Consider the following 20,361-nt stretch of genomic DNA (forward strand, 5'->3'; position numbering starts at 1 on the left):
TAAACCAGTGGTCTGTTAGTGCATGAATTTTTGCTTGTGAATAAATGAATCACAAACAATTTAGTCTTCATGCAAGAGTTTTATATATTGAAGAATCAGAAAAACCACACGTACCATATTTTTCAGGCTATAAGGCGCACTTAAAATCCTTAAATTTCCTCAAAACTCGGCAGTGCGCCTTATAACCCGGTGCGCCTTATGTATGAATTCTTGTTGTGCTTACTGACCTTGAAACAATTTTATGTGATATACTGCACTCAAAAATCTGTCGAAATGTTTTAGTGCATTTTAGTGGTGAGGGACGTTTAATAAATATCGACATTTTCCAGAGCGTACAAAGCGTACAACGGGGGGGGGGGGGGGGGGGGGGTAACACCCAGCGTATGCTTTTCAAATAGTTGAGCGCTGCCGTCTGACCGCCGATGGCCGAGGCATCCACACCACCCCACCATTGCGTGGACTGCAGCGATATTTCCTCCGGTCTGGCAGATCAGTTCAAAGGCCTCATTGAATTCTCTAAAATAGTCCATCATAGATTCACAAAATGACTCTACTGACGATATTAGACAGGAACAAGCTGCTAGTGCAGCACAGCAGGTATGGAAAGCAGCCGGAGATAAATTCAACAAGAAGCATTGTTCCAAAAATAGAAACCGTACCCAGTAAACCGCAGAAAACGATGATGAATTTTATTCTACATGTTCCTGGTCTGTTTTCATCTATGCTGGCCCGTATATTTGAGTGCTGTTGCCAACTTTTGTGCAACAAAACTCGCTGTCGGCTGTCTCAAAAGTCACTAGAAGTCACTGAAGGATGAATCGAGGTCCAGGTCTGTGTGTGCTGTCCCCCTCGGTGCCAAAGAGAGGTCCGGGTGGTACCACAGCGTATGAAGGGACGCAGTACGAGCACTGTATGTACACAAAACACAGTGACAGCGGAGTTTTCAGGTTTCCGGTGTTGAGACAAAAAGGGATTTCCTTTTTTTAAAAAAATCTTTTTCTTTGCTTATATCGGTAAATAGACAGGTGCACAGGATTTATGAAGGGCTTATATATAAAATGAAAAAAATGACTTGTTCTTACCCTCATTAATAAAGAATATATTGTAGCATCTCTTAAGATGTTGAAGAAGATGAGGAGAGATTGCCAGCAAAAGTTGCCCTTTTATTAACAATTAAATAGTTGCTGTGTGCAACCAAAACAAAACGGGAAGAACAACGAGACTGACTCGGATAATGAAGAGAGGGAACCCGGCATGCTTGATGCTGAAATTGCCCAACTGTTCAACTCAGACACTGAAGATGAGGAATTTGATGGATTTGTTGAAGATGAATGATTTAAAATGTGAGTGTATTTTTCTGTATTTGTTACAACTGAACAATATTCTGAGTTACTGTGAATGAGTTGAATAAAGTTCGACTTATCTGACGCTTTTGTTTCACTCTACATATGTTTTATCGTGCACCTTATAACCCGGCGGCTTATGTATGAAAATAGTCCCGTTCATTGATATTGCGCCTTATAATGTGGTGCACCTTATGGTCCAAAAAATACGGTACATGGATCCTCTCAGTTCGTAAAATCGCAGTCTGCAAGCAGTTACCTGCAACCAACCTCACCAGAGAAGATGGCTTCCTCTGAGCTGAACATTTTATGTCACTACTACTCACAACCCTATTGGTTCAAAAGGTGGGGGCGGGCTTTGGTTTAGAACCTTGCCTTCCCTTGTTGGTGCCCTGAGCTGGTCCCAGCCCCCTGGCACGGCTCGTCCAATCGGCAGCACAAAACAGGTGGGGGTGGGCTGTGGTTTAAACTTTTAGCCCGCCCCTTCGTGGGTGCACAAGCTGGTCCCAGCCTCTTGGCACATCCAATCGGCAGCCTAGAAACCCTAAACAGGAAGGAAAACACCTACAGAGCAGACCTCGCTCTCGGAACGTGGCTATTTTGCATTTTCCTGAAGCAGTGGGAGGGGGGTGATGTTTACTGTTCACCTCACTTTAATACTGCAGTGTTTTAGCGATTTTATCAGGGACTTTACGTACCAAACATATTATCCCAGCCACGACAGCTGAGCAACAAGATTAGTGCATCACTGAAGTCTGAATTTACCAAGGTTCTTATACGGGACATATTTTTCCTGAGCCGTGATGGCTCGGCTGAACACCGAGATCTTTTTATAGCTGTGAGAACACTCTGACCTCTGATTTCACATTTTATCTGCTCTCTGTGTCTCTGTCTCTTTATTTGAATTGTTTAGCTCACTGCTTCAGACACTGCATAGTTATTTAGTTCAATCATTATTTAAGTCAAATAATAGTTTTTAATTCCCCTCTGCCCTTTAGCGTTTTGAGCCAGCTGCTGAATTATTATTTGAGTAAAAACAAGTCCCAACAGCTCCCCAACCTTTTTTGAGCCACGGATCGGTTTATCGTTAAACAATATTTCCATGGACCGGCCTTTAAGGTGTGGCAGATAAATATATCAAAATAAATGATGTGACAGTAATCAAAAGTGTGATATTTTTTAAGTATAATGATAAATGGGAATCCACTGTATTTGTATGCAGCTCTATCATCAGTGTCCTCCTAACATCTCGCCACAGCATGAATAACATCCTATCTGCCAACAATGCTCGCTGATCGCCATGGTAACATTTAAACTAAGATACACAAATACAGTAGAAATCGCCTAAGTCGGATTCAAATGACCCATGAAAGTTCATCTGACTTGTAAAAAATCCATCTTAAATGTAAGTCAGATAAAATCTGATTCTTGAAAATATCCAACAGTTTGGGGTCTAATATCAAATTTTGCTGCAATTGCTTCTGCTTCATCTCTGGATTTGCTTCTGCAAATTTTATAATCTCACAATTTTGCACATAAGTGTGCGTTTGTAGCTCACGCTTTCCTCTTGCATTTGCTATGATCATCTCTGGTGAAATGAACTGAACACTAAAGTGATCTCCAGGTGTTGTTAGTGAGTGTACAGTGGGGCAAAAAAGTATTCAGTCAGCCACTGATTGTGCAAATTCTCCTGGATAGGAAGATGAGAGAGGTCTGTGATTCCCATCATAGGTACACTTCAACTATGAGAGGCAAGATGAGAAAAACAATCCAGGAAACCACATTGTAGGATTTTTAAAGAATTTATTTGTAAATCATGGTGGAAAATAAGTATTTGGTCAATAACAAAAGTTCAACTCAATACTTTGTAACATAACCTTTGTTGGCAATGACAGAGGTAAAACATTTCCTGTAAGTCTTCAGCAGGTTTGCACACACTGTAGCTGGTATTTTGGCCCATTCCTCCATGCAGATCTCCTCTACAGCAGTGATGCTTTGGGGCTGTCCCTGGGTGACACAGGCTTTCAACTCCCTCCACAAATTTTCTGTGGGGCTGAGGTCTGGAGACTGGATAGGCCCCTCTAGGACCTTGAAATGCTTCTTATGGAGCCACTCCTTCGTTGCCTGAGCGGTGTGTTTGGGATCAGTGTCATGCTGGAAGACCCAGCCACGTCCCATCTTCAATGCTCTCACTGATGGAAGGAGGTTTTGGCTTAAAATCTCACCATACATGGCTCTGTTCATTCTTTCCTTAACACGGATCAGTCGTCCTGTCCAATGCAGAAAAACAGCCCCAAAGCATGATGTTCCCACCCCCATGCTTCACAGTAGGTATGGTGTTCTTGGGATTCAACTCAGCATTCTTCTTCCTCCAAAAAAGAGTTGAGTTTTTACCAAAAAGTTCTCTTTTGGTTTCATCTGACCACATGATATTCTCCCTATCCTCTTCTGGATCATCCATATGTTCTCTGGCAAACTTCAGACGAGCCTGGACATGTACTGGCTTAAGCAGGGGGGACACGCCTGGCACTGCAGGATTTGAGTTGCTCTCTGTGTAGTGTGTTACTGATGGTAGCCTTTGTTACTTTAGGCCCAGCTCTCTGCAGGTCATTCATCAGGTCCCTCCATGTAGTCCTGGGATTTTTGCTCACCGTTTTCATGATTGTTTTGACCCCATGGGTTGAGATCTTGCGTGGGGCCCCAGATCAAGGGAGATTATCAATGATCTTGTACTGCATGTCTTCCATTTAGTTACACTTGCTCCCACAGTTGAGTTATTCACACAAACCTGCTTGCCTATTGTAGATTCCTCCCAACCTGGTACAGGTCCACAATTTTCTTCCTTTTGTCCTTCGATAGCTCTTTGGTCTTAGCCATGGTTGAGTTTGGGGACTCTGGACAGGTGTCTTTTTTACAGATGACGAGGTCAAACAGGTGCCATTAATACAAGTAACAAGTGGAGGACAGAAGAGCTTCTTAAAGAGGAAGTTACAGATCTGTGAAAGTCAGAAATCTTATTTGTTATTGACCAAATACTTATTTTCCACCATGATTTACAAATAAATTCTTTAAAAATCCTACAATTTGATTTCCTGAATTGTTTTTCTCATTTTTCCTCTCATAGCTGAAGTGTACCTATGATGGGGATCACAGACGTCTCCCATCTTTCTTTGTTGGAGAACTTGCACAATCAGTGGCTGACGAAATACTTTTTTGCCCCACTGTAGTTGTGCATGAACGAGCTGATGCATCGTAGTGATGGATGGGAGCTGAGGAGGAGTTTAGCACCAAACTCATCCAGCTAATGAATCACATTTAAATGGAAATGTATTAAATTTGGACTAGATTTTCTATCCGAGGTAGGTGAAAATCAGACTGATTTAGGAGATGATTTCATTGGAATTAATGTTAGGAGAAATTGTGACCTACAGATGCCATCCGACTAGAGTAAAAATCTAATTCGTGCCACTTCGACTCAGGCAATTTTTACTGTATAAACCCCATGAAAAATACAGCTCACCATAATGCAGAATCACCATGAGCCCTGAGCTTGTTTCCCTGCAACTCATTTTTGCCAGCTTGTGGGTTTGATTTTAGGGGTTGACATATTGCGTGACTGAGACAAGCGTCTTGATGTGCATCAAGAGGAAGTCAAGATGGATGGAACAGAGAGAATCTGTCCATTTTTCAAAATAAAACATCATTCAACTTCAGATAGTATGTAAAATTGAAATAATGTAAGTTATTTTTTCTTTTAGTGTGGCCCGGTACCAAATGACCCACAGACCAGTAACAGTCCAGGGCCCGGAAGTTGGGGACCTCTGTTCTAGAGAACAGAGCTCATTCAAGGTAACAAAAAAATTACAACATTTTAGTAAGCGAGATAAAAGACAATAAAGAGTATTTGATTCTGGTCTCAATGGGCAGACTGTTTCACAGTTTGGGAGCTTTGATGGCAAAAGCCTCTGTTACCTCTGTTTACTAGCTGAGACCTCAGAATAACCAGCAGAGCCCAGTTCCCAAATCTAAGGAAACACCCAGGCACATAAGAGGTTAATAAGTCTTTAAGGTACTTTGGAGCAAGGCCACGTAATGCTTTAAAATTGATGAGCCAGAATTTAAAATCAATACAATATTTAAGAGTCAGCTGGTGTAAATCTGCCGGTACAGCAATAACATGTTCATATTTCTTGGTACCAGTTAAAATCAGGGCAGCAGCGCTCTGACTCAGCTGGAGACGGTGAAGTGAGCTCTGACTGATGCTAGTATGAAGAGCACTGCAATAGTTCAGGCAGGAATTAAAGACAATGATTGAATTCTTTTTTTTAACCTAAAAGAGCAACAGCCTGAACATTTTTCCTTCAGCATTGAAGCCGAGCTCAGTGTCAACAATACTCCCAGGTTAGGAACATTTTTGGACAATGAATCAAGCTTACTGAATACCAAGGAAGAAGAATTTTTTTTTTGGCCCAGTAAGTAACCCCTCAGAATTGTCATTGTTAAATCTGAAGTTTTGGGACAGCCAGCATCACAGCTAGGTGAAATTAATATCAAGGTTGCTGAAGGTTGCTGGACAGCAGAAGGACATATAACAGTGTGTCATCTGCATAGCAGTGATGAGCAACATTGATGATCTCACTGAAAGGAAGCACGTATACTAAAAACAAAAGTGGATCAAGGATGGAGCCTTGTAGTGGAACGATCTTGTGTATTAAATTTCCTGCTAACATGTTTTGCGGTCAAGTATGAAGCAGCTGGCATAAGAATCAGCACCTCTAAGTCTGAGGCCATGGTCCTCAGCCCGAAAAGGGTGAAGCACCCACTCGAGTTCAGGGACGAGTTGCTGCCTCAGGTGGAGGAGTTTAAGAATCTCAATGTTTTGTTCATGAGTGACGGGAGACGGAAGCCGGAGATTGACATACGGATCGGGGCTGCATCTGCAGTGATGCAGATGCAGCACTGGTCTGTTGTGGTAAAGAGAGAGCTGAGTGTAAAAGATTTGCAGGTCAATCTAAGTCCCTACCCCACCTATGTTCATGAGCTTTGGGTAGTGAAATCAGCTTCCTCTGAAGGGTGTCTGGCCTCTCCCTTAGAGATAGGGTGAGGAGTGCAGCTATTCAGGAGGGGCTCAAAGTAGAGCTGCTGCTTCTCCACATCGAAAGGAGCCAGTTGAGGTAGTTCGGGCATCTGACAAGGATGCCTCCAGGGCGCCTCTTTGGTGAGGTGTTCCGGACATGTCCTACCAGGAGGACGGCCCAGGGCAGACGTACGACACGCCGGAGAGATTGTATCTGTCAGCTGGAAATGCCTTGGTGTCCCTCCGGACGACCTCGAGGAGGCGACTGGGGGTCTGGGTCTGGATGGATGGATGGATGGATGGATGGATGGATGGATGGGCTAACATGTTTGCATTGTGTGCGGGATTTAATATGTGTACTGCTATTAATGATGAACTGATGTTGTTGTACTGAGTGTGAATCAGTGAATAGTTGTTTGCTGCCATCTTCTTCTTCTTGTGTGTCTGCTGTCTCTGATCTCTCTGTGTGATCTTCTCTGATCTCTCTGTGTGATCTTCTCTGATCTCTCTGTGTGATCTTCTCTGATCTCTCTGCGTGATCTTCTCTGATCTCTCTGTGTGATCTTCTCTGATCTCTCTGTGTGATCTTCTCTGATCTCTCTGTGTGATCTTCTCTGATCTCTCTGTGTGATCTTCTCTGATCTCTCCAGACTCTGTCAGGCTGCTGAATGGTTCCAGTCTGTGTTCAGGCAGACTGGAGGTGAAGTCTAACCAGAGCTGGTCCTCAGTGTGTGAAGCTGACTTTGACCAGCAGGATGCAGAGGTGGTCTGTAGGGAGCTTGGCTGTGGGCCTCCTTCGGTTCTCCAGGGGGCGCTGTATGGAGAAGTGGAGGCTCCGGTGTGGAGCAGAGAGTTCCAGTGTGGAGGCCATGAGTCTGCTCTCCTGGACTGTAGAAGCTCAGGCTCAGCTAGAAACAGCTGCTCACCTGGCAAAGCTGCTGGACTCACCTGCTCAGGTAGAAGAGGAGCTGCAGCTTTGATTTGGTTCAAACTCACTTTATTCTGTTACTGATGACTCTCTGCTTTCTGTTCAGAACCTGATGTCAGGTTGGTGGGAGGAGCCAGCCGCTGTGCAGAAACACTGGAGGTGAAACATCTGGGAGACTGGAGACCAGTGGAGGGCTCTGATTGGATGATCAAAAAATCGGCTGTTGTCTGTGAACATCTGGATTGTGGCTCTGCTGTTTCTGTAGGATGGAGAGAGGAGTCCTCACCCTTGGCTGTGTGGGTGATCAGACATGACTGTGTTCAGTTTGGATCTGCTCTGAGGGACTGTGCAGCATCAAATTACTCTTCTTCCATCATGAATATCACCTGCTCAGGTAAGTCTGTGACATTATGAATAACACTCATATTTCCAATGACAGTCAGTGTTTTTTTAAATTGGGATGAAGTGAAAAGATTCTGGAAGCTTCAAACCTTCCATGGACTGCTGAACATCACCTGAGATGACACACCTGGAGGAAACTGAGTGCACCTTGTACTGTTACTAACCATCATGTGTGTGTGTGATTACAGACCTGCTGGTTCAGCCAATCATTTCTTTGTCCTCCATGGACGGGGTCTCCGAGGGGCAGCAGGGGCTTCTGGTGTCCAGAAGCTCCAACTTCACCATCAGCTGCTCCATCCAGCCACAGTACCCAGGAGGCTCCTTCCACCTCACCTTTAACAAAGTATACAAATACACACAGGCAGCTGTCAATCACTCTGCTCACTTCCTGTTTCCTGCAGCAGAGCCCGCCCACCAAGGAAGTTATAGCTGTGTTTATGACGTCTACGTTTTTTCCCATAACTTCTCCTCTGAGAGCCGCCTGCTGTCTGTCACTGTCTCAGGTAAGATGAAGCAGAGCTCAGCCATCAACATCAACCTGCTGATATTCACACATTCAGTCTGAGGACAGAAGAAAAAAGTGGAAAAGACAAAACACAGGAAACAACTCTGATCTGAGTTCACATTATAAGCTTCAATTTAACTAGCAGGTAAAAACTCTGGAGCCTAAAAATCAAGACTTTACAAGTGTCCTCGACCCAGAGGCAGAATTAACTGAGCTGGTTCTTCTTTGTAATGAAAAGGTCCAAGAGACAGAGATCCCTTTGTTCACTTTTACACACAAGAGATGAAGCTGTAGTACAAATTTGTGACACTAAGTCACTGACGTTCGGTCCAAAGTGTAACTGAATCAAACAGGTCATTTTCAGGTTGCTGCAGTCTGAGTTTAATGAGAGCTGCTGGACTGATGATGGCTGTGAATGTATCTGATCAGATCCCACAGGTCTCATCATCAGAGTGGTCCTCCTGCCGCTGATTCTGCTGTTGGAGAACGTTGTCTTGTACTTCTACTGTAAGGTACTGAGCAACTCTTTGCAGCTCACAGTGAAGCCCTCAGTCTGTTTATTGAACTGAAGTGAGGAGCGATGCAGTCGGTCTAATCTGTGTGCCGTCATTTCTCTTCAGGCCAGCAGGGGGCGCAAGTCAGGCAGATGGGAGCACATTGAGCTGGTGGAGCGTAAACTCGGTGTTTGTGCAGCTGAAGGAGGGCCGGCTGAAGAAGGAGCTCATGGAGAGGAGGACGTCCCAGCAGCTCATCGGACATCCTGATAAATTTGTGAGCAGAAACAGAAGCGACCATCAGCTCAGTCAAGGATTTGACTTTAACCACAAGGCTGGAATTATCCTGTAGCTCTCTGACAGGCAGCATGCAGAGAGCACAGACTCTATATAAAAGATGCACATGTGCCTAATTCTGACCTGCATTCCTTCTAATGTCCAGCAGGGGGAGACTCCTCTGGTTGCAAAAAGAAGTCTGATTGTAGAGAAGAGAAAATGAGCCTGCTGCTCAGCTGCTCTCTGAGCTCAGTAACACTTCCTGATGTTGGTTGGTGAGTAAAACAGTCAGTGGAACATGAAGAGCAGAGGTGATGGAGCTGAAGAAAGTCACTGAGCACAAACACAAGCTGCCTGCAGCAAAGTCTGGGCCTCTTTGAATCCCTGTGTTCATGTATTGATGGATTATAGAGACGCCTGCTGAGACCGACCAGCTTACAGCTTACCTTCATCACAGGTGTTTTATTATTACACCGATTTTGAGGTCCACAGTCAGCCGTAGCTATAATAATAATAATAATAATAATAATAATAATAATAATAATAATAATAATAATAATAATAATAATAATAATAATAATACATTTTATTTTTAAGTGCCTTTCATGACACCGAAGGACAATTTACACGGTAGAAAACAAGACAAACCACAAAAGCAACTAAAAGAAACTAAAATGAGCAAAAGAACTAAAGTGATTTGCAGTTTGGAACAGGTCAGTTTTGAGTTGTCATATGAAAATATGAAAGAGTCGATATTGTCAATGGTGGGAGAGAGTTCCACAGCTGGGGAGCAGAGTGGGAGAAAGCTCTGTTCCCATAGTACTGAGGCGGGCAGGAGGAACAGTAAGGCGGATAGAGGAGGAGGAGCGGAGAGTGCAAGATGAGGAGGTGATGTGAAGAAGATCGACTAGATAAGGAGGGGCGAGGTTGTGGATGGCCTTAAATGCAAACAGGAGAATTTTGAACTGAATTCTAAACTTAAATGGAAGCCAGTGGAGCTGCTGTAGGACTGGGGTGATGTGGTGAAATGAGGGGGTTGTGGTGATAATGCAAGCAGCTGAGTTTTGAACTATTTGAAGCTTCTGGAGGGATTTGTAAAGGAAGGCCAATTAGAAGGAAATTACAATAGTCCAGGGGTGGCCAACTCCAGGCCTCGAGGGCGAGCAGGTAACGAGACTATGAACAAGGATGGAGTTGGTATGCGGGGAGATGGAGGGGCGGAGGAGTTTATGTTTCATAGGTGAAATATGCAGACTGGGTAATATTATTGATATGGGAGTGAAAGGATAGAGTGCTATCAAGGATGATATCCAGACTCTTAACCTGAAGGGAGGCGGAAACTGAGGAGCTGTTGATGGTGAGGGAGAAACTGCCAACTTTGGATAGGGTGGATTTCTGTGAACTGTTTAATTTAGGGAAGTTTGAGGTGAACCAAGATTTGATTTCAGATAAGCAGGTGGTGAGGGAGGAGGGTGGGAGGGAAGAGTTAAGCTTGGTGGATAAATAGAGCTGGGTGTCATCCGCGAAACAATGGAAATGGATTTGGAATTTACGGAAAATATTGCCAAGAGGAAGAAGGCAAGTGATAAAAAGGAGGGGCCCCAGGACAGAGCCTTGAGGCACACCTGAGGTAACAGGAGAGGGGTGGGATTATATAGCCCAGTCCAGGGTAGGTGGATCAAATATGGTGATAATGAAGTTTTTGTTTAAGAAAAAATGGGTTTATTCATATTAGTGAGATATTAATCAAAACATGTTTCTGGCTCTGTTGTGGTTTACATGGATCATTTTCTGCTGACTGTCAGATTTTCAGGAATCAAGGCCACGTTAATTTTTGTAAATCAGGACTTTCTATTTAGGGATTTTGAGTTATTTTCATTCTTTGTAACTCCAGATTTTACTTACAGAACAAGAAGGAGACTTGCAGTAATTTTTCTCATCTTTATGTATAAAAATTTGCTGTTTTTTTAGTCAAATGTGTCATTTTTGAGTAACTTTTCTTACCTTTATATTGATGTTTTACTTAAGAAATTGATTTTATACATATATTGCATAAATATCTAAATAAAACAATGTTTCAGGAGTTTCCTCTGTGAAATGTCTTCAGTCTAAATAAAAGGGTCTCAGGGGTGGGTGCCACTGGTGGGGCACAGAGCCACTGCAGGTGGAGTGTGGACACCGAGGGAAAGTCTGCAGTGAAACTATGTTGAATGACTGAGATTTCTGAAGGGAAAATAAACAGAGTGTTTGTGGATGCTGAGCTTTATTTCAGAGGAATTCAACCTGGATCCATTTTCAGTGATTGATGAAAAGTCGGGGGTGTGGGCTGATTTTGGCTGATTTTGGCTTTTGAAATGCCTGAAAGAGTTCAAACCCACAGCTGTGAATGAATGCTCTGGAGGGGGTCAGGTTTGTGCTCACAGCCCGTTTCTCCTCCATCACCCTCTTTCTTGGTCACACAGCCCTTAGACAGCCTGGAGGTGTGTTTGGGGTCATTGTCCTGCTGAAACACAAATGATGGTGCCACTAAGCTCAGATCAGATGGGACAGCATGTCTCTGCAGAATGCTGTGGTAGCCCTGCTGGTTAAGTCTAACTTGGATTTTGAATAAATCTCCAACAGCGTCACCAGCAAAGCACCTCCATCACATTTCCTCCTCCATGCTTCACGGTGGGAACTACACATGTAGGAACCATCTGCTCACCTTTTCTGCATCTTACAAAGACATGATGGTGTTTGGACTCACCAGACCAAAGGACAGATTTCCACTGGTCTCATTTACATTTCTTAGAAGTGGCTTCTCTGCAGCAATTCGACCAGAAAGTCCAGATTCACACCGTCTTCTCTGAACAGCTGATGTGTAGACGTGTGTGCTGCTTGAACTATGTGAAGCATTTAGGTGGGCTCTGTTGGGAAATATTTTTATCACCCAATGCTGACATTTAAAGTTATTATTCCTACTTCTGTTTATTTGCAACTAAACTGCTTTCTACACTGTAATAAATGCATATTGTGTGTCTAAAAGTAGTAGGAAGATTTGAGGCCTGTTTGAATTGCTCTTATTTGTCTTCAGGCACCAGAAGCTCTCCTACCCCTCCCTAACAGTCTGCTGTGGCCAAGCAGGCCCTCTCAGATCATATTCAAAGCATACTCATCTTCGGCTCTAGCCCTGTGATGAACCTGTTGCTCAGTCAAATTCATGCTTAGGGGTCTCAGCTCATAAAGCTGCCCGATTTTGGGTTCATGTATAGGACACCAGTCATCCTGTTTGCCCATTTTTTGATTTATACTGGTAATAGGGATAAATCTGTCCAGTGGACCTAGCCATAGGCTTCCTTGCTTATGTAGCACAGCCAAAGATTTTGGAAATGCAAATCAAGAAAGTGCAAATCTGTCTGTGCAACAAGTCCAGGGGCAAAATGGGCCCCACTTTCTGCCTCATATCTGGCCTCTGTAAGTGTGGGCAGCTGTAAATCCTTCTCCAGGAGTACCATAGGACGGCCACAAGGAGGTTGTTTCTGACAATTATTGTGATGAATTTTTCTTACTGTCTTGTTGATGTACTGAAGATGCTCCGGGATGTTTGTGCCTTTTCAGATAATGTCAGTAGAATTAATGACAGTTTCTAATGTATGCTTACAAAGTGCAGACTCAGCGCAAATCTTAGACAAAGAAAGGGAAAGAGTATAAATACCACGGTTAGAAGAGGAGAAGAGAGGAGAGAAGATGTAGCGACTGTCTTTGTCCGTGTTGTCCGTTTTTCCAGCAACTACTAAGGCACAACCTCCCGGGAGGGCTTCTTGCTTTGTTTTTGTGTTTGTATATTTCTAAGTAGTATAGTACTTAGAAATATACTTATATATATTTGCAACAGAGCTTGCTCATCGCCATGGATCATTTGGACAGTTTGATTTTATTTGGACTCATACTTAATCTCAGCACGGGCTCTCCTCGGTCGGAGGGAGTGATGAGGAAGCCGGGATATGTTCAACAGGTTCTTTCTTCTTTTCTGTTACTCTGTGTGTGTGTCTCAGTCTTCACTTTGCTACTGTCTGTGTCTTTTTAACTATTTGTGTGCTACTAAGATGTCTAATAAACAGCCTGCATCAGAACCTGCTCAACCCTGTGATTTGTTGGTAACTATGGTTTTAATTGGGTTTTAATTTGCTGTCAAAAAGGAACATGGAGACCCCTAAAATGTATCCTACAGCTCTTATCTGGGGATCTGTTAATGTGCAGTTTCTGGGAGAAACAGTATCACAGTGAGCTGCAGCAGTAGCTCAGTTTCTTAGCAGATGCTATCATCTGTAGCTGAAATAAGAAACAGACGCTGACAGCTTTAATCTGATGACAGCAGCTTACTCTGGTCGTCAGCTTACTCTGGTCGTCATGGTAACTCAATAGCAGCAGGATGGTGGTTCAGTGATTACAGCAGTGACTCACAACAAGAGGGTCCTGGGCTCAAACCTGGGCTCAAACCTGGGCTCAAACCTGGGTTGGGCCCTTCTGCATGGACTTTGCAGGTTTCTCCTGTGCTGGGTTAATGCTGCCTGGATCAGCCCAGGACACACTCAAGAGATTCTTATTTTCAAATGCTTCATTTCCTGCTGCAAACCGCAGCCCTGACAGCAGCTTCTTATCAAATTAAAGTTCAGCAGAAATGTTCTCACAAATAGAAAATCAGCTGGGTCACCAGGAAACAGATTAAAATCAGCTTCCAGCCTGCTCTATCTCACCAAGGGTTAAATGAGGGGGCCTGAATGAACCAAGCTGATATTTAATATGCTATGTGTCAGCATGTTTCTGCATGTAGGAAACAAGCCAACCTTCCCTTCATTTCAAAACTTCTCCAGAGTTACTGTAAAACAGCAGAGTGATGATTTTCAGAGGAACAGTTTAGTCGAAGGGTTTAGAGAGCATCACTGCACAGAAACATCCTCTGTCCTCCTTCAGAGTCCACTCAGTCCTGCAGTCATCAATAATCTGCTCTTCAGTCATACTAAAGCCTCATACTGTCTGTACTTTATCTTCTCTTATACACTGTTTTTTTTCTGAGGTTTATATATTTATGTTCAACCCTTTCAGATTGCCTTGAGTACCCATATTGTTGACACCTGTAGTTCAGAATGAAACATTTCTGTACACTGATAAACTAAAAACACAACCGTCCTCCAAAAGCTGGTCAGACATAACAAAAACACACTTTATGTCTCAACACAGATCATCTGGTTACAGGTTATCCTCTTCTAAGACACTTACTGTTTTTCTGCCTCTACAGATTTCTGCTTATGATCCTGTGAGGATGGTAAATTAAGATTTGTTGGGCATCAAAATCAGATCTGGTTCAATAACAGTGTTTAAAATAACAGTTTTTGATGAGACAGTAAAGTAAATGTGTCAATATTTGCAGCTGATCAGGAGACTTATTGTATTTCAAATGTCCTCTAAAGTTGTCAGGTGGGAATGTTACACAACAGCAGGGGTTTGTGGGAAAATGAGCACAGCATTAAATATCCACAGCATCTGTAATGGCAGTAACACATCTGGCACAATAAGCACTCACACACACACTAAGGTTGTGCTGCTTTTTACTAAAATGTAACATTTTAAACTTTAAATAGGAACCTTGGTCATATGTTCAGATGGAAATACAGTTACTGTTGTTCACTTATTTTGTGGTAACAATCCTACATTTGAATTCTTTTGGATGATATACTTGTATATTCAAAATAAGTGATTTTTCCACACTTTTGTTTCTTACATTAACGCCTTCCTTCTTCAGTTTCTTAAAAGTCACCAGTTTGATGTGTTTGCTGAGAGATTTGTTAACACAAGCACAAACTCCATCTGACATTTATGAGTAAGCTCATGCCCTCTAAGTTACTCCTGGCAGGAGTTATCAGTTTAATAAAAGGATTTAATAAAAAGATGACACAGATTGGCACAGGCTGTTTGTTCTGTCAGTAAACCAAGACACCAAAACATTTTTAGTCCTGCTGTTAAAATATGAGGATTGTGCCACCATCTGTTGTTTTTTTTTGTTACTGTATCTAATCTTTTTAACTGGCTATTGTCAAATTGTGGACATATTCACAATCTGAGCAGTAGTAGTTTTGACATCAACAAAGGCAGTTTCAAGGGTAATAAGGGAGACTGGAGGACAAAAAAGTATCATTTTAGGCCGATCTGTCAACTATTTGCTATTTTTATCTCTCTAACCAGCAGTGGTCTTATTTCATATATTAGAATGACCTTTTCATGGAAAAAGTATGCAACACTAACCAGAAGATTTCATCATCTTTTTAACTAAATCTCAATCACATGAATCTTCTGTGTGTTTTTTTTTTTTTTAAATGTGACATCAAATATTTTATTCAAGCAAGTAGGTACATGTGGTTACAATCATATCACTATTCAAACACCCCAACAGAGCACTTCTCTCTCAGACTGCTGGCTTACTTGTGGTTCCTCGGATACTTCAGAGTAGAATGGGAGGCAGAGCCTTCAGCTTTCAGGCCCCTCTTCTGTGGAACCAGCTCCCAGCTTGGATTCAGGAGACAGACACCCTCTCTATTTTTAAGATTAGGCTTAAAACTTTCCTTTATGATCAAGCTTATAGTTAGGGCTGGATCAGGTGACCCTGAACCCTCCCTTAGTTATGCTGCTGTAGGCCTAGGCTGCTGGGGGGTTCCCAGTTTTTGACTCTGTTTATACCCCACTCTGCATTAAATCATTAGTTATCATTAATCTCTGGCTCTCTCCCCGCAGCAGATGACCCCCCCCTCCCTGAGCCTGGTTCTGCTGAAGTTTCTTCCTGTTAAAAGGGAGTTTTTCCTTCTCACTGGTGACAGTGAGAAGGAAAACCTGCTTGCTAATAGCGGGTCATTTTGACTGCTGGGTTTTGTCTGTAATTATTGTAGGGTCGTTACCTTACAATATAGAGTGCCTTGAGGCAACTTGAATTGAGTTGAATTTACCATATTTTGTGGACCATAAGGCGCACCGGGCTATAAGGCGCATGATAAAACATATGTAGAACGAAACAAAAGCATCAGGTAAGCTGAACTTTATTCAACTCATTCACAATAACTCAGAATATTATTAAGTTGTAACAAATACAGAAAAATACCCTCATATTTTAAATCACTCATCTTCAACAAATCCATCAAATTCCTCATCTTCAGTGTCTGAGTTGAACAGTTGGGCGATTTCAGCATCAAGCATGCCGGGTTCCCTCTCTTCATTATCCGAGTCAGTCTCGTTGTTGTTACTGTTTTTTTTGGTTGCGTCACACAGCAACCATTTAAAAAAGTGCAACTTTTGCTGGCAATCTCTCACCATCTTCTTCAATGTCTTAACTGACACTGTGATATATTCTTTATTAATGAGGGTAAAAACAAGTAATTTCTTCATTTTATATATAAGCCCTTCATAAATCCTGTGCACCTGTATATTTACCGATGTAAGCAAAGAAAAAATAGTAAAAAAAAAAAAAAAAAAGGAAATCCCTTTTTGGCACAACACTGGAAACCTGAAAACTCCGCTGTCACCGTGTTTTGTGTACATACAGCGCTCGTACTGCGTCCCTTCATACGCTGTGGTATCGCCCAGACCTCTCTTTGGCACCAAGGGAGACAGCACACACACCCCCGGACCTGGATTCGTCCTTTAGCTACTTCTAGGCCTCTTTCCCACCAACAGGGTTCTAGAGCCGGTGCATTTATTTGAACCATTCGGCAGGTTTTTCACCATGGAAGCACTCGGTGCTCGGCCGAAAAACGGGTTCAACGCGGCAGAAGGGCGTGACTCTGCCATTTCAACATCAAGTTTTCTACCATATTACATGTGTATTACAGTAGAAAAGCGCAGCAATTTTCACAGCTGTGAATTAGGTTGGGCTCTAAGGCTGAACTTGCTGCTTTGTATCAGTTCATATCACAGATAAAAGGACACAAAGTGCGTACTTGTCGTCTTGCTCTAATCGCTGTCTGTGTTTCCCTCTGTGCTGCACACAGATGCTGCAGTAGTTTGGTTTGGACCCTAAAACGTATTTGCAGCAAAGAGGAGCGTGTTCTCCCACTTTTGTGAGCTTCAGCTTTAGTGTCCAGATGAGGACCCACCCACACTCATACGTAAAGGAGCAGTTCACAGAAACGCGGTGGAAACGCGGGCCCGTTCTTAAGCTTTTCGCTCATTCATTGGGAACAGCACGAGCAGTGGCACGAGCACCAACTCCTCGGCGGTGGGAAAGTAGCACTAGTGACTTTTGAGACAGCCGACAGCGAGTTTTGTTGCACAAAAGTTGGCAACAGTGCTGATCGCCAGATTACGGACATTTTCTTACTGTTTGAAAAGCGTACGCTGGGTGTCACCCCCCCCCCCCCCCCCGTCATACACTTTGTATGCTCTGGAAAATGTGGATATTTGTGAAGCGTTCCTTACCAAAGTCGCACTAAAACATTTTTAAAGATTTTTGAGTGCAGTGTGTCACATAAAATTGGTTCAAGGTCATAAGCACAACAAGAATTCATACATAAGGCGCACTGCCGGTTTTTGAGGAAATTTAAGGATTTTAAGTGCGCCTTATAGTCCGAAAAATACGGTAATTGAATTACCATTTGAAAGGACAGCGGGTGTCTTGGGGCAGATAAACATGTGGTACCATTACAATTCTTGTTCACCTGAGCAAGGCCAGGCCCACACCTCCGGTCTCCCTTCTTAAAGATGGGTACCACAACCCCGGTCTGCCAATCCAGTGGCACCACCCCAGATCGCCACGTGATGTTGCAAAGGCGTGTCAACCAAGGCAGCCCTACAATATCCAGAGCCTTCAGGAACTCAGGGCAAATCTCATCCACCCTAGGGGTCCTGCCACCAAGGAGTTGTTTAACCACCTCAGTGACCTCACCCCCAGTAATGGGCGAGTCATCCCCCTCATCCCCTGACTCTGCTTCCACTACAGAAGGTGTGTCAGTGGGATTAAGGAGGTCCTCAAAGTATTCCTTCCACTGCCTGACTAAAGCCTGTTGAGGCTGGAGTCAGCAGCACTCCACCCGCACTATAAACAGTGTGATTAGAGCACCACTTTCCCCTCCTGAGTCGCCGGACAGTTTGCCATAATCACTTCATCTGAAAGTCTTTTTCATGGCCTCACTGAACTCCTCCCACACCCGAGTTTTTGCTTCGGCCACCGCCCGAGCTGCATTCTTCTTGGCCTGCCGGTATCCGTCAGCTGCCTTCGGAGTCCCACAGGCTAACCAAGCCCAATAGGACTAATTCTTCGGCTTGATTGCTCCCTTCAGCTCTGGTGACCACCACCTGGTTCAGGGATTACCACCATGACAGGCACCAACCACCTTGCAGCCACAGCTCTGAGCAGCAGCCTCAACAATGGAGTTGCAGAACATGGTCCATTTGGAGTCTTCAGCCTCCTTGAGAATGCTGTCAAAGTTCTGCCGGAGGTGGGAATTGGAGGTCTTGCAGACTGGGGGCTCTGCCAGGCATTCCCAGTGCATTCTCACCCTCCCCACCACCTGGTCCAACTCACCACCAGGTGGTGATCAGTTGACAGCTCAGTTCCTCTCTTCACCCAAGTGTCCAGAACATACAGCCGCAGATCTGGTGAAACGATTACAAAGTCGATCATCGACCTGCAACCTAGGGTGTCCTGGTGCCCCGAGCACTTATGGACATCCTTATGTTCGAACATGGTGTTCATTATGGACAAACTGTGGTTTGCACAGAAGTCCAAAAACAACACACCATTCGGGTTCAGATTGGACAGGCCATTACCCCAATCATGCCCCTCTGGGTCTCACTGTCACTGCCCAGGTGAGCATTGAAGTCTCCCAGCAGGACGATGGAGTCACCGGATGGAACACCCTCAACCACCCCACCCAGTGACTCCAAAAATGGTGGGTACTCTGAACTGTCATTCGGCGCATAAGCGCAAATAAGAGTCAGTACCCAATCCCCGGCCCAAAGGCGTAGGGAAGCAATCCTCTCATCTACCGGTGAAAACTCCAACATACAGGCAACAATCCTGGTGGATACAAGAATACCCACCCCAGTTCACTGCCTGTCACCAAGGGCAACTCCAGACTGGAACAGAGTCCAGACCTTCTCCAAGAGACTGGTTCTGGAGCCCAGGCCATGCATTGAGGTGAGCCCAACTATATCTAGCTGGTATCTCTCAACCTCACACACTAGCTTAGGCCCGTTTTGACATTTCCATAGGGGTCTTCTGAAGCTGAGGCTGAGGCTTTAAAAAACTCTTCATGTGGGTCAGTCGGTGCAGCTATCTTACTGCTGTCAGTTCTTAGGCTTCTACAGCTTCAGGCAGCTCATAGGCAAATGCAGGGTTCCATCTATAAAGCAGATGATCACCTCCTTAGGTTATTGTGTCAGGCCACGAGTCTTTATTTTATTTTTATAGAATAGAATAGAATAGAATAGAATAGAATGCCTTTATTGTCATTATACAGAATGTACAATGAGATTGGGGGGCCACTCCTGTTCAGTGCCATGCTGTAGAAAGTCACACTTCCTAAAATATAAAATAGAACTTGTAAAAGTATACATAAAATAAAACAATGTATAAAAATATAAACATTGGAAAAAAATAAAATAAGTATATACATATAATAATGAATATGGTGAGTATTGCACTAGTGGATCAATATTGGATATTACACAATATAAGAGTGATAGATGTTGTTCAGTATAAATGATATAATATTGCACAGAGATGTGGGTGTTGTACAGTTACAGTATGTGAGCTCAGGGTGGTGATTGCTTTCGCGAAGAAACTTGAGTCTGTTTGTTCTCCCTGTTTATTCCCATATGTTAGTAATAACTTTATTAAATGGTAGATGGAGTAGTTCTTATACTCAAAGCGCTTTATACAACACGTTTGTCTTTACCCATTCACACAAGCACTTCCTTCTACAGCTAAGTGCTTACTATCTAACATTCACACACATTCATGCTCCGACAATTGCATCAGAGAGCTACTTGGGGTTCAGTAGCTTATTCAAGGATACTTTGACATGCAGACTGGAGCAGCCAGGAATCAAACCACCAATCTTTCAATTAGTAGATGACCTGCTCTACCTCCTGAGCCACAGCCACCACAATAATAATTATAATTGTTGTGTCTGTGTTATTACTCTTGTGACCGACTCCAGCTGTGCAGACAAAATCCAAACACTCAGGAAAAGCTGAACATGTGACGTGTCAGTGCAGCAAGAGCACTTCCTTTTCAGGATTTTTTAAAAAAGAATCAGACCCGCCTCTTTCTGCAGGCAGATATTTACTGAGCACAGCACATGTGATGA

The 20,361-nt window shown here is 43.5% G+C and overlaps 1 protein-coding gene across 1 annotated transcript in view; it reads left to right on the plus strand.

Annotated features, from left to right (window-relative positions):
- LOC115776288 (scavenger receptor cysteine-rich type 1 protein M130-like) overlaps positions 1–20,361 on the plus strand; it is a 216,784-nt gene that overhangs the window by 15,140 nt on the left and 181,283 nt on the right. The window contains exons 6-7 of the mRNA XM_030723904.1: positions 7,071–7,376; positions 7,455–7,742. Of these exons, the coding sequence (XP_030579764.1) occupies positions 7,071–7,376; positions 7,455–7,742 (594 nt within the window). The remainder of the gene's footprint in view (positions 1–7,070; positions 7,377–7,454; positions 7,743–20,361) is intronic.

The sequence above is a fragment of the Archocentrus centrarchus genome, unplaced genomic scaffold, assembly GCF_007364275.1.
Source record: "Archocentrus centrarchus isolate MPI-CPG fArcCen1 unplaced genomic scaffold, fArcCen1 scaffold_30_ctg1, whole genome shotgun sequence".
NCBI lineage: Eukaryota > Metazoa > Chordata > Actinopteri > Cichliformes > Cichlidae > Archocentrus > Archocentrus centrarchus.